The sequence below is a fragment of the Aotus nancymaae genome, unplaced genomic scaffold (assembly GCF_030222135.1).
Source record: "Aotus nancymaae isolate 86718 unplaced genomic scaffold, 86718_ANA_hifiasm-v0.15.2.pri h1tg000002l, whole genome shotgun sequence".
In the NCBI taxonomy this organism is placed as follows: Eukaryota; Metazoa; Chordata; class Mammalia; order Primates; family Aotidae; genus Aotus; species Aotus nancymaae.
In genome coordinates, this window is record NW_026988413.1 from 34450171 (window position 1) to 34464624 (window position 14454).

General features: G+C 33.9%; 1 protein-coding gene across 2 annotated transcripts in view; it reads left to right on the forward strand.

The window, feature by feature from the left end:
- The window catches only part of AASS (aminoadipate-semialdehyde synthase), a 65772-nt gene that overhangs the window by 20926 nt on the left and 30392 nt on the right, over positions 1-14454 (forward strand). For both annotated transcript variants that reach the window (XM_064373956.1, XM_064373959.1), the window contains 7 exons: positions 2852-2919; positions 3024-3170; positions 4497-4575; positions 4692-4819; positions 6226-6374; positions 7711-7833; positions 8252-8363. In XM_064373956.1, the coding sequence (XP_064230026.1) occupies positions 2852-2919; positions 3024-3170; positions 4497-4575; positions 4692-4819; positions 6226-6374; positions 7711-7833; positions 8252-8363 (806 nt within the window). The remainder of the gene's footprint in view (positions 1-2851; positions 2920-3023; positions 3171-4496; positions 4576-4691; positions 4820-6225; positions 6375-7710; positions 7834-8251; positions 8364-14454) is intronic.

A 14454-nucleotide genomic window follows, 5' to 3' on the forward strand; every position in this document is an offset into this window, starting at 1 on the left:
GGATTGCTTGAGTCTGGGAGGTTGAGGCTGCAGTGAACTGTGTTCATGCCACTGCATTCTAGCCTGGGTGACAAAGTGAGTTAACTGTCTCCAAAAGAAAAATTCTTTAAAAAATAATTGATAGTTTCAAATGAAACAATGTATTATGATATTCATAACACAGGTAGAAATAAAATATGCCACAAATAACGATGAACGGGAGAAGAGGAATAGAAACATAGTTTTGTAACATTCTTTTATTATACCTGAAATGGTATGACATTGCTTGATAGTTGACTATAATATGATAAAGATGCATATGATAACCTAGAACAATCACTAAAAACAAGGCTCTAGAGCTAATAAGGCAATAATGGAAGTAAAATTTCATACTAAGACATACACAGTGCAAGCAAAAATACAAGAAAAAATGCATAAAACAGTACAAAGTATAAATAAAACAAGAACACAAACAGCAGCATGGTAGCTTTGTTTGTTTAGCTATATCAATATATATCATTAATGGCCTAAAAACTCTAAGATGGCCTATACAACGAATCACAAAACAATTCTTGATAAACTTAAAAGTTTGCAATCATACAGTATGTATTCTAACTGTAATAAAATTGCCCTAGAAGTTTTTATAGAAAGATATTTGGAAAATTTCCAAATATTTGGAAGATATTCAGTGTATTTTTGAATAACTGATGCGTTAAGAAGAAATCATAGGAAAATTAGAAGTTTTTTTTATTTTTTATTTTTATTTTTTCTTAGTTTCTTCTTTCTTTCTTTAGAAGATATTTTTAATAAAAGAAAAATTTAAAGTATAGCTTATCAAAATGTGTGGGCTATAGATAAAGTAGTAATTAGAAGGAAATTTACAGCATTTAATTCTTTTATTAGAGAAGACAGTTTTAAAATTAATAATTTGTGCTTCTACCATATGAAGCTAGAAAATTATAGAGAAATAAACTCAAAAGCAAGTAGAAAGAAATAAATAATAAAGATACCAATAAAATTAATGAAATCAAAACAGGAAAAGAATAGAGAAAATCAATGAAACCAAAACCTGGTTCTCTGAAAAATATCAATAATATTGATTAACATCTCTAATTAAAAAAAAGAGAGAAGACATTATTTACTAAGAAGGAATACAAGGGGCCATCACTATATCTTACTAATGGGGAATATTAAAAGGATAAAGGAATATTATGAATAGGTCAATAAATTTGGCAACCTTGATGAACTAGATAAATTTTCAAAGGGCACAAATTGCCAAAATCAGCTCAAGAAGAAATGAAAAACTTAAGTATCAAGGTTCAAAATAAATTCTACTAATAGGCATTTATTAAGAGAAATACCATATTTTATACAAATAATTTTTTATAGCAACTCCATTTATAATAGCCTGGAAACAACCTAAATGATCAGCAGAGGAATAAACTGAAATGGAAATGAAAAAACTCTTCATCAATAAGCAGAAACTAACTACTGATACATACAAAATATGTATGAACCTCAAAAACATTATGCTGAGTGAAAGCTGACACAATGTAAAAGAGTACAACTGACCTTTAAACAACATGAGTTTGAACTGCATGAGTCCACTTATATTCATGGGATGCAAAACCCACCTTTATGGGGGGCCACATTTTTTTATATAGGTGGGTGTCACAAATAACGATGGGACCGTGGGACTTGAGTATGCCCAGATTTTGACATATGCAGGGGTCTTAGAACCAACCCCCTGCATATACTGAGAGATGACTGTTTAAAATTTCATTTATATGAATCTTTAGAAGAAACTAATCTATGCAGAGAGAAAGATCCGTAGTTGTGGAGACCAGAGGTTGGTGAAATACTCTGCATCTTGATCATCGTAGTAATAACACAGATGTGTATATTTGTTAACAGTTACCGAACTATACAGTTTAAATGGGTGCATTTTGTTGTATATAAACTATTTCTTTATAAGTTGACTTTAGAAAAACAATAAAAGAAAATTTGGTAGGGATGCGTGTCGAGGGGTGAGGAACATGGAAAGTTCTTTCATAAAAAGAATAAGGAACAAATGGATGCTGAGGTCTTTGCCACAGGCACAAGAACGTGTCTGGCTAGATTTTGAAATCAAAAGAAAAATCTGTTTTGGAGAAACAGATTTGAAGTCATCTGCATATAGATAGTACTTGAAATTTAGGACTAGATGAGATTACCTAAGGTCATCTAGGGACACATGTAGATATGAAAGAGAATAGAGCCCAGGACAGAATCCTGAGGGTGAATAATATAAAAGGAGTTGGCACAGTAAGAGGAACCTACAGAAAGGTAGAATAAAAAAAAAATCGAAGTTGGGATGCTGAGGGGCACTCTGTTTCCACAAAGAAGAGGTCTGCATTGCCAAGTACTTCTGACCTGATCTACAATGTATCCACTGAGTTTAGTTATTTAGGTCACTATATAGATGATGGGAACCCTAGGGTTAATGGTCACTTTGTTTTTATTTGTTCATTTGCTTTTGGTTTGGGAGGCATGGCAGCATGTTTAAATGCTGATAAGAATGAAGCAATAGGGAAGGATAGTGAAGGGATGGGATCTGGAGACAATGGGGAGAGATTAGCCTTAGATAAGAAGAGGAACATTCTTTCTATTTTATCAGGATTGAAGGTGGAAGGAATAGGTGGGGATGCATTTGGGTTAGTGCATTTGATACCAGAAAGTTGAGAGGATGGATAAGATCTACTGAGACCTCTTCCAAATCTGAGATGCTGTATTTGTGCTCTGCAGGGCACTATGCAGATTGGAGAATGGGCAGAGAGAACAGCTTAAATTCTTCCCAACTAATAGTCTTTCTATTGGTCTGATTCCGTAACAGGGATGATCGACATTTTACATGGAATGGGTTTAAGGCTCCTTGCTTTGGGACATCACACACCTTTTATGGTGAGAGATGTTTATTTTGCTTATTTTTTTGGAAAACACATCTCACTCTTTAAGAATTAAAAAGAGCTGGTGGACTAACTTGAGTTGTGTATGTTTGTTTTCAGCACATTGGCATGGCTCATAACTACAGGAATAGCAGTCAGGCTGTGCAAGCTGTCCGTGATGCTGGCTATGAAATATCTCTAGGTTTGATGCCTAAGTCAATAGGGCCCTTAACATTTGTGTTCACAGGAACTGGTAATGTTTCTAAGGTAAATTTTACCTGACTTCCTTCTGTAAACAATGCAAAACTCTGAAACTAACCCTAATGATGTGGGCAGGCATTTTGTGGTTATTTCAAATGGACTGAATGAAATTTTTGGTACTTTTCTTACCAACGTATTTTTCTCATAGTGAAAAGTAGTAATGATCCAAATATGTGTATATGTGTATATGTATATGTGTGTGTATATATGTGTGTGTGTATATATGTGTGTCTATCTATACACACATACATAGACACATGTAGCTTTTAGTTGATGGCTAGGTATCTGAGTCTTGGAATACTTTTTCTTTCTTTGTTTTTCTTTTTTTAAAAGAGATAATTCAGCTGGGTGCAGTGGCTCACGCCTGTAATCCCAACACTTTGGGAGGCCAAGGCAGGTGGATCACCTGAGGTCAGGAGTTCGAGACCAGCCTGGCCAATATGGTAAAACCCCATCTCTACCAAAATTACAAAAATTAGCCAGGCATGGTGGTGCACACCTGTAATCCCAGCTACTAAGGAGGCTGAGGCAGGAGAATCATTTGAACCTGGGAGGCGGAGGTTGCAGTGAGCCAAGATCGCACCACTGCACTCCATCCTGGGTGACAGAGCGAGACTCTGTCTCAAATAAATAAATAAATAAATAAATAAATAAAAGAGATAATTCATTGTTAATAGCAAAAAGGTCTGTTCTGAGTGTGATCTGTTTTACCTTCATTACCAATATGTCCAAGAGTTTGAAAGTGACCTCACGATGTCCATTTTTCAAGACTACTCAGAGTTTTGCAAACAAGATGTTAAGAAGATTCATTTAAGACTGTAATTCATACTTTCTTCCTTCTCTGGTGGTTTTAAGAATGTATTTGTAATCTCCTATAGAAACCAGTAATTGTAGAACAATTCCTTCTTCAAAGAAAATATTTCACAAATAGAATATCATTATTCATATTATATTGTGAGGTGAGCATCCGATTATTTCCTTTGTAGGAAATATAGCTTTCCTATTTGAAATAATTTCTACAATGTATTTAAAATAAATGGAAATATGTTATTGTGCCCTCATTTCTAAATACTCTGATCAATTCTCTGAGTGACTTAAATAAAAAAGAAAAAACATTAAAGCCCCTTCTAATATGTGCTGTTCAAAGAGAAATAAAAGCTAGCTAGCAGACTGCTTGCAAGCAGCTCATCTCTATTTCTATGTTGCAATTCTGGTTGTAGGGAAGGCAGGTGGAGCTATATAATTGTTGGGAAAATGATTAGAATTTTGCAGAAAACCATGTTGGTTCTTTTTCTATTGATTTTTTGATTTTTATTCACATATTATTTGTAGGGAGCCCAGGCAATCTTTAATGAGCTACCTTGTGAATATGTGGAACCCCATGAATTAAAAGAAGTTTCCCAAACTGGAGGTAAAGGACAGGGGATGACTAACTTTTAATGTTTTTAACAGTCTCTGTGTTATAATATTTTATCACCATAAATTTTTATTGTCACCCACTTTACTAATTTCTTTCTCCTTTGCAAGACCTCAGAAAAGTGTATGGGACTGTGTTAAGTCGCCATCATCATCTTGTCAGGAAAACAGATGGTGTGTATGATCCTGCAGAGTATGACAAACATCCTGAGCGCTACATAAGTCGTTTTAATACTGATGTGAGTATGGTATTCAGCTTTTAAGTTGGTTTCTTATGATACAGTGTAGGGAGGCTGTTTTCAAAAAGAGAAATTACGAATTGTACTTTGACTTTCAGTTTTCCTGTTGTAAGTCCTTACAACACGAGTTGGCCCTTGGAGCTGTTGTCTTTTAGGGGCATTTTAGTGCTTTTGGTGGTTTCTGTGGACATACTCTTTGTTTCACTGTCTCCATTTCTGCCTCAGGTCTACATGTGCCCAATAGCTCTAAGTCATTTCCTGTGGGTTACTGTTTGCTGTATTTATCCCAGACTAGTTAGCACTGTGGGCAGAGCACAGTGCATATGGGGTTTGGTCTCAGGTCTCAACATGGCCACAAATTACAACCATAATCTCAGCCAGCAATCTTGAAATGCATGCCATTGATTCAGGGGGTGAGGGTGACATAGTGTGCCTGTATAAGTGCAGACCATCCCCACTGTATGAAAAAGCTATTATACTTACAAATCAAATCCTTTGATGGGACACACTGGCCTTATCTTAAAAGAAATATATTTGTGTGTTCTATAGTCATTGGCCATGCAACAATCTTCCCCAGATAAACTAAACAACCAAGAAATAAATTTTTAAAAATGCATGCATTTATTGTGAAAAGGAATGCTTTAAATAATTTTATATATGTTTGACCAATGTAGCATTTTTTGATTTCGGTATGAAGTTTAGCCCTTATATCATGCAGAGCATGTTAGAGAGAACTTTTACCTTCAGTTTGAGATGTTTGAAGAAGAATAATTATGAACATAGTTTCAAACTGAAAAGTTTTGAATCTAGGAAATCTTTATTCCTTCTCATTTCTCCAATCACAGAAGTATTAGTGATTGGATGCATCCTAAAACTGATAATGAGCTAGTTACCATGTATGCATGTGTGTAGCACATTTCTCCATAGAGCTTACAGATGTTACCTGATTTAATCTTCACAGCATTCCTTTGAGGAATGGGGTGTGTATTATCCCCATCTGGCAGGTAAGAAAAATAGAGCCCAGAGAAGTTGAGGGAGCATGATTTAGGTCATATCCTACAGGTAGCAGAGCTGGAAATAGAATTTTAGGTCCACTGTTTTGTGTGTGTGTGTGTGTGTGTGTGTGTGTGTTTTGTCCTTTTTCTTTGGCATGCAGTACATTATAGAATGAACATATTAATGTATTTATGGTCATATATTTCCCATCATGGGGTAATTCTACCTGATATCTGGGTGTAGAATTATTATCTTTACCTCAAAAGATGGACACTGACCTGGACAATAAGAAAATCAATTAGAAGTTATATTTAATTATTTCTCATAGACTTTACTGCTAGCTCTCTTTCAGTATACTGTATTACAATGGGTTATTTTCTATTTTCTTGAACCTGGAACTTGCATTACAGATTGCACCCTATACAACTTGCTTAATTAATGGAATCTACTGGGAGCAAAACACTCCTCGCCTCCTAACTCGCCAAGATGCTCAGAGTCTCCTGGTTCCAGGCAAGTTCTCAGCTGCTGGTGTGGAAGGCTGCCCTGCACTACCACACAAGTAAGCACTCTACTTCAGCAACGATGGCAGTTTTTACCAGCTGCTTCCATTATTAGAGGATCAAAGAATGTGATGTCCCCTCATATCATAGGACTTGATTTCTAATGACTACGTCTCTGCCTTATCTTTCTTGACCTCTTGGCAGTACTTGACATTGTTAACCATCCCTCCTTCTTTTTTTTAAATTTTATGTATTTATTTTTAGAGATGGGGTCTTGTTTTGTTTCGCAGGCTGGTGTAAATCTCTAGGCCCTAAGCAGACCTCATGTTTTGCCTCCCAAGGTGCTAGGATTACAGGCACGAGCCACCATGCCCAGCCCATCCCCACTTCTTGAAACACTCTTTTGATTTCTGTGATGCTGCTTGCAGCTCTGAAACCCTTTCCTCAAAGAAATATTCTCTTGCTTCTCCATTCTCATCTCTATCTCTAGTTTGTTGCTCTTGTTTTTTGTTTTGAAGTTTCTCATTTATTTTCTCATGTTTATGATTTTTCTCCCTCTTCCTAGAACTTAATCTCCCTAAGGATAGGGGGTTTGTTTATCTTGGCCACAAGTGCCTAGTGATATATAATGGGCATTCAAATAATTGTTAAATATTGAATGAATTAATTAATCAACAAATATTTGTGGAGGAGTAAAAGGTATATTTGCTTTTCTAGGCATGTAACTGGCATCCAGTAAATGCCAAGGGAATGCTAGGAGCAACAACATCACCAGGATTTAGAAGAAAGCAGAAGCTGGGCTCAGCAAACCTTAAAGGGAAAAGTGAGGAGAACAGGAATTCCAAGTGAAAGGATTGGTGCTTAATAAATATGGAGACAACAAAGCATATTTAGGGAGCTAAATGTGACAGTCTAGCTCTACATAGGTTCATGTATGCAAGTGGTAATTGGAGATTGTGCAGAAAAATTATAGTCAACCCTTTTGAATGCTGGACTGAGACTGTTGTTCATAATTCTAGAGGTTTCTGTGTAATCACATGTAAAACTATGCAATACTAAACAGGGTGGAGGTAGCATAATTGAACCTTTCTGAGTTATTTAGAGATAGCTAACTACGTTAACTTTAGTCTATTAATGAGTTCTCTAGGAAAGCGATTTTCTGCTTTTGTTTTTCTCTTTTCTTTTCTTTCTTTTTTTCTTGTGGAGATTAAAACTCATATTGGGAAGAGTTTCTGTATCACAGAACGTGCAAAAGAATGAGATATAGAAAAAAATGCCCAAGAGCCTGGAAAATATTTGGCATCCACATTGAAAATTGTTCCAAACTCCTCTCATTTTTAGTCTTGGAGACTTCGGAATTCCATCCTCTCATCTAAGTATTGATGTTATTTTCAGACTTGTGGCAATATGTGACATTTCAGCTGACACAGGAGGGTCTATAGAGTTTATGACTGAGTGTACAACAATAGAGCGTCCTTTTTGCATGTATGATGCAGACCAGCATATTATTCATGACAGGTGAGTTCGCTAAAGTTGTTATATGGTATTCATCACTTAGTTACATTGATATACTACTCTAAAATGCTCAATATTTTACATCTTCATGAAGCTATGAAAATTTGGAGAGAAATAAACATAAGAAAATTTGGTAAACAATTGCAAATTTGAACACTTAAATATATATAGTATATATATACATATAGTGTATATATGTGTGTGTATATAGTATATATATACATATACTATATTTAAATGGGAAACGGGTTGCTGAAGAAGGAAAACGTTTTGTTTGAAACATTTTGTTTATTTTCTCATGTACTTTGATACAAAATTACAAATGATAATGAAGCAAATATAATGGAGTAGACATCGAGAAAAGTCAGAACTTACAAGTAATGTTTTGTGTTTCTGAATAAACCGTATTGCTTTTCTTAAGTGTTGAAGGCTCTGGGATCCTGATGTGTTCTATTGACAATTTGCCAGCACAGCTCCCAATTGAAGCTACGGAGTGCTTTGGAGACATGCTTTACCCTTATGTTGAAGAAATGGTAAGCAGACTGATAATATCAGTAACAACTCTGTGGCTTTAAATAGAATAATGGAGTGATTCTGTGAATGTTCTGGTCTTCTAAGAAATCAGTTGTAAAATGAAATGCCAACCCTTCCCTGAAATACTTACTGATACTATTTTATTTGACATATTCTGCTTACTTATCTCTTGGGGGATATGATGATACCACTGTCTTCATGCTTCATTACAATTACATCTTTCTCCCATTATAGGTATTTTATTAAAAACGTTCATGAGATAAAACATGCTTTATTTTTAATTCTTTGCTGTCTAGGTCAGTTCATGTCGGGAGACTCTTATTGTGCCATAATAACCAGATCTGGAAAATTAGAAATATTGAACATTTTATTGGGTTCTGGTCACTAATGGTTAGTTAAGTGACAGCTTACGTTGAGGTCATGTATTTTTCTTCTGTGATCAGTGATTAGCTAATGAAATACCGTGTTATCTATATTCCACTTTCTTTATCCAAGAAAATTATTTTCTATTTCAGTTTTTATCCTAAGCATTCATAGCCATCCTGCTTTATTTTTATTCCAGACTGTCTGCCTCTGCCAATGATTCTAATATAAAGAACGGCTCTTGTTCTTTTCATCTATATCTTCATTCATAAGCTCTCACACTATTAATAGAACAATAGTTAGTGGGGCAAGAATAAATGAAATTTTCAGTCTGTGATCATCTTTTCTTTCAAATAGTATTCCATTTGGACCTTTCTTTTTCCTATTGGAATACATCAACAAGGAGATGTAGCAGGCTTGAGAAAATGCAGGCAGCAGGCACTGTCACAGTTAGACATGATATTGCACCTACTATGTGCGGGAAGTGTTCAAAGTACTAAATATATTTTAATTTTAAGTACTCATGAGAATCTTATTAGGTAAGTACCATCATTAAACCCATTTTACATATTATAAAACAAATACAGAGAAGTTAAGGATGAGAAGTGTTGCTTATGCAGTCAGTGCTGGATCTGCTTTATGTCTGGAGTTGGTGCTGAGGGATTAAAGAAGCAGGGGAAGGACAGTACAAATGCTAGACTTTTCTGGAGACATCATCATCTTGCTTTATGGCCTCGAGCAGGACACTCACTTCCTTTCTGACCCTCAGATATTTTATCTGTAACATGAGGTGCTTGTAATGAATACATAATCTTAACAGTTTCTCCACTTCTAAAATTCTATAATAGTAAATGTTTAAGTGGCCAAACTGTATGTGTATAAAAAATGCAGTAATATATTTACCAAGATGTTTGCCATTTTTGATACTCTTCATTCATTTCCCATTGGCATCATTTCCCTGCACACTGAATAACATAATTTATCACTGCTTATAATACAGGTTTGCTAGTGACAGATTTTCTTAGTTGTCTTGTATCTGAAAATGGCTTCATATTCTCTATTCTGCTAATCAGACTTTTCTGTGCATTTTTCATTTCTGATGTTCTATTTTCAGTTCTAGAATTTCCATTGGGTTCTTTTAAAAAATTTTGTTTTGGTATTTTCTCTTTCTCTGCAGAGAGTTTCTATCTTTTCATTAGTTATGAGTGTGTTTGTTTTAATTACATGAAACATAGTTATAAAAACCATTCTACAATCTTTATCTCATACTTCCAACTTTCTGGGTCAACTTGGGGTTGAACTTTATTGATTGTCTTTTCCCTTGAGAATGGGTCATAGTCTTCTGGTTTTCATAAATGTAATAATTCTGGATTGTGGTCTGGATGATGTGGATATTATGTACATTTATCAAATGCATTTTCTGTATTCATTGAGAAGATTATTTTTTCCTTTGCTCTGTTAATGTGTGAATTGTATCAGTTGGTTTTCAAATATCAAACTATTTTCACATTCTTAAGATAAATCACACTTGGTTGTATGTTAATCTTTTATTCATGACTAAGTTCAGCTTGCTAAGTAATATACCAAAATATATTAATCTATTTTACCATTGGTAGACATTTGGGATTGTTTTCTTTTTGGGGCTTTTACTAATAATTCTACTATAAAGATTTTTGACATGTCTTTTGGTGTGTATATATATATATCTCCACATTATTTTGTTGAGTTCATTCATAGAGTTATCTTATTTAGGATTACCAAGGTCTATGTTCATTAGAGAGCTGAATCTTTAACTTTATTTTATTCTAAGGTCTTTGTCAAGTTTGGATATTAAGGTTATGTTGGCCTTAAAACAAGTTAGAGAATATTTCCTTATTTTTGGTCTCAGGAACATTTTATATGAGTTAGTGTTATTTCTTTTTGATACAATTTATTGGCAAAACGAATTGGGTTGGGAGCATTGTGGTTTGTTTCTCTTTTGTTTGGGTTTAAGGGTAAGTTTAAAAATTATAGATTACATTTTATTTAAAAACTTAAGGATGTTCAGATTTTCATTTTTCTTCTGTCAATTTGGTATGCTTATTTTCTAGGAATTTATATCTATTTCGTCTAAGTTGTAAACTTTATTATCACAATATTTTTTAGTAATAACCTTATTATCTCTTTCATAGATTCTGTAGTGATTTCTCTTTTTCCAAAACTGATGTTAGTTGGGTATACCTTCTGTTTTGTCTTAATCTACTTTACTTGGAATTGATCAATTTTATTAGTCCTTTCAAAAAATCAGTTTAACTTTGGTGATCATCTCTATTTTATATCATTTTTTATTTTCTTAATTTCTGATGTTACCTTTACTGTATTCTTTATTTTACTTTATTGGGTGCTTAGTTAACCTTTCTTTTCGTAACTTCTTGCAATGAGTGCTTAGGTAATTATTTTCCTATATTTCTCTTTAGCAATATGTGCATTTTAAAGCTATAAGCTTTACTCTGAGTGCAGCCCATTTTTGATTGTATTATTTGTTGTTTTGTATTGAATTCTTTGACTTTCTTGTATATTCTGGGTATTACTTCCTTGTGAGATGTATAGTTTGCAAATACTTTCTCCCATTCTGTTGTTTCTTCACTCAATTGATTTTTTTTTTTTTTCTGTGCAGAAGCTTTTTAGTTTGATGTAATTCCATTTATCTATTTTTGGGTATTGTGCTTGTGCTTTTAAGGTCTTATCCAAAAAAATTCTTAACCAGGTCAATGTCATGAAGTATTTCCCCTATGCTTTCTTCTAGTAGTTTCATAATTTTAAGTCTCTCATTTAAGTGTTTAATCCATTTTGAGTTGATTTTTTTATATGGTGAGATACAGGGGGTCTAGTTTAATTCTTCTGAATGTAGATATCCAATTTTCCTAGCACTATTTATTGAAGAGACTCTTCTTCCCTTAGTGTTTGTTCTTGACACTTTTCTCCAAAACTGGTTGGATATAGATGTATGGATTTCTTTCTGGGCTTGCGTTTCTGTTCCATTGGTTTATGTGTTTGCTGTTATGCCAGTACCATGCTGTTTTGGTTACTTTAGCTTCATAATAGTGTGATGCCTCTAGCTTTGCCTTTTTGCTAAAGATTGTGTGACAATGTGGGGCCTTTTGTGGTTTCATACTAGTTTTAGAATTGTCTTTTCTATTTCTGTGAAGACTGTCATTGGTTTTTTGATAAGGATTACTTAATTTATAAATTGCTTTGGGTAGTGTGGGCATTTTAACAATATAAATTCTTCCAATTTATGAACATGGGAATATTTACATTTGTTTTTGTTTTCTTCAATGTCTTTCATCAATGTTTTATAGTTTTTAATACAGAGACCTTTCATTTCCTTGGTTAAATTTATTCTTAGGCATCTTATTTTTGTTGTGACTATTGGAAATTGGATTTTTCTTTCAGATTTGTTCACTGTTGGTATATAGAAATGCTACTAATTTTTGTATGTTGATTTTGTATTCTGCAACTTTACTAAATTTGTTTATCAGTTCTAGCAGTGTTTCGATTAAGTCTTTAGGGTTTTCTACATATAAGATTTTGTCATCTGCAAACAAGGACAATTTGACTTCCTGCTTTCCAATTTGGATGCCTTTGTTTTCTTTGTTTTGCCTAATTACTCTGACTAGAACGTCCAGTACTATGTTGAATAGAAGAAGTAGCATCCTCTTCTTGTTCCATATCTTAGAGAAAAAGCTTTCAATTTTCCATGATCAATATGATGTTAGCTGTGGCTTTGTCATATATGGCTTTTATTGTGTTGAGCTATGTACCATCTATGCCTAATTTGATGAAAGTTTTTATCATGAAGTGATATTGAATTTGTCAAATACTTTTCTCTGTTTCTGTTGGAATAATGACATGGTTTTTGTCCCTCATCCTGTTAATGTGATAAATTATGTTTATTAAGTTCTTTATGGAAGCTGGGTTTAGACTTTTGTTAGATGCACAGTTTGCAAATATTTTCTCCCATTCTGTAGATTGTTTACTCTGTTGATAGTTTCTTTAGTTGTGCAGAAGCTCTTCAGTTTAATTACATCCCATTTGCTGCAAATGCTTTTGGTGTCTTCGTTATGAAATCTTTGTCATTTCCCATGTCCAGAATGGTTTGGCCTAGATTGTCTTCCAGGGTTTTTATAATTTTGGGCTTTACATTTAAGTCTTTGATCCAGTTTGAGTTGATTTACATCATTTTATATGGTATAAGGAAGGGATCCAGTTTTAATCTTCTGCATGTAGCTAGCCAGTTATCCAAGCATCATTTATTAAACAGGGAGTCCTTTCCTCATTCCTACTTATTTTGGAGCTCTCTATTCTGTTTTATTTGTCTTTGTGTCTGGTTTTGTACTAGTCTCATACTGTTTTGGTTACTGTAGCCCTGTAGTATAGTTTGAAGTCACATAGCGTGATACCTCCAGCTGTGTTCTTTTTGCTTAGGATTGCCTTGGCTATTCAGCCTCTTTTTTGATTCCATATAAATTTTACAACCGATTTTTTTTCCTAGTTCTACGAAGAATGTAATGGGTAATTTGGTAAGAATAGCACTGAATCTATAAATTGCTTTGGGCAGTATGGCCATTTTAATGATATTGATTCCCCTTGAAAACTGGCACAAGGATGCCCTCTCTTACCATTTGTCTCCAACATAGTATTGGAAGCTCTGGCCAGAGCAATCAGGCAAGAGAAAGAAAGAAAGAGCATTCAAATAGGAAGAGAAGAAGTCAAATTATCCCTTTATGCAGATGACGTGATTCTATATCTAGACAACTCCATAGTCTTAGCCCAAAAGCTCTTTAAGCTGATGATTTCAGCAAAGTTTCAGGATACAAAATCAACATACAAAAATTATTAGCATTCCAATACACCAACAATCATTATCTGAAATTTTATTTATTTGAGTCTTTTTTCTCCTTGGGCAGACTTGGGGTTGATTTTGTTTACCTTTTCAAACAAACTCTTCATTTCATTGATCTTTTGTATTTTTTATGTCTCTATTTTGATTATGTCTTCCCTAACCATCATTATTTCTTTTTGTCTACTAATTTTGGGTTCAGTTTGTTCTTGTTTTTCTTGTTCCTTGAGGTGCAGCATTAGGTTATTTGAGATCTTTGTTCTTTTTTGAGATAAGCATTTAAACATTGCTATAAACTTCCTTCTGAGTACTACTTTTGCTGTATTCCATAGGTTTTGGTATGTTGTGTTTTCATTTTCATTTGTCTGTAGAAATTTTTAATTTTCCCTTTTAATTTCTCTGTTAACTCATTGACTGATCAGGAGTATGTTGTTTAATTTGCATGTGTTTGTAGTTTCCAAAGTTTCTCTTGTTATTGATTTCTAGTTTCATACCATTGTGATAGAAAACAATACTTTATACGATTTCAGTGTTTTTGAATTTGTTAAGACTTATTTTGTGGCCTGCCATATAGTCTATTCTGGAGAATGTGCTATATGTATTAGAGAAGAATCCGTATTCTGGTGCTGCTGGATAAAAAGTTCTGTATTTATCTATTAGGTCCATTTTGTCTAAAGTGCTGATCAATTCCAGTATTTTCTTATTAATTTCTTTCTGGTTATCTTTCCATTTTTGAAAGAGGGGGGTATCGAAATCTCCTACTATTATTGTTTTGCTATTTTTACCTTTACGTTGATCAATATTTGCTTTATATGTTTAGGTGTTCAAATGTTGGGTGCACATGT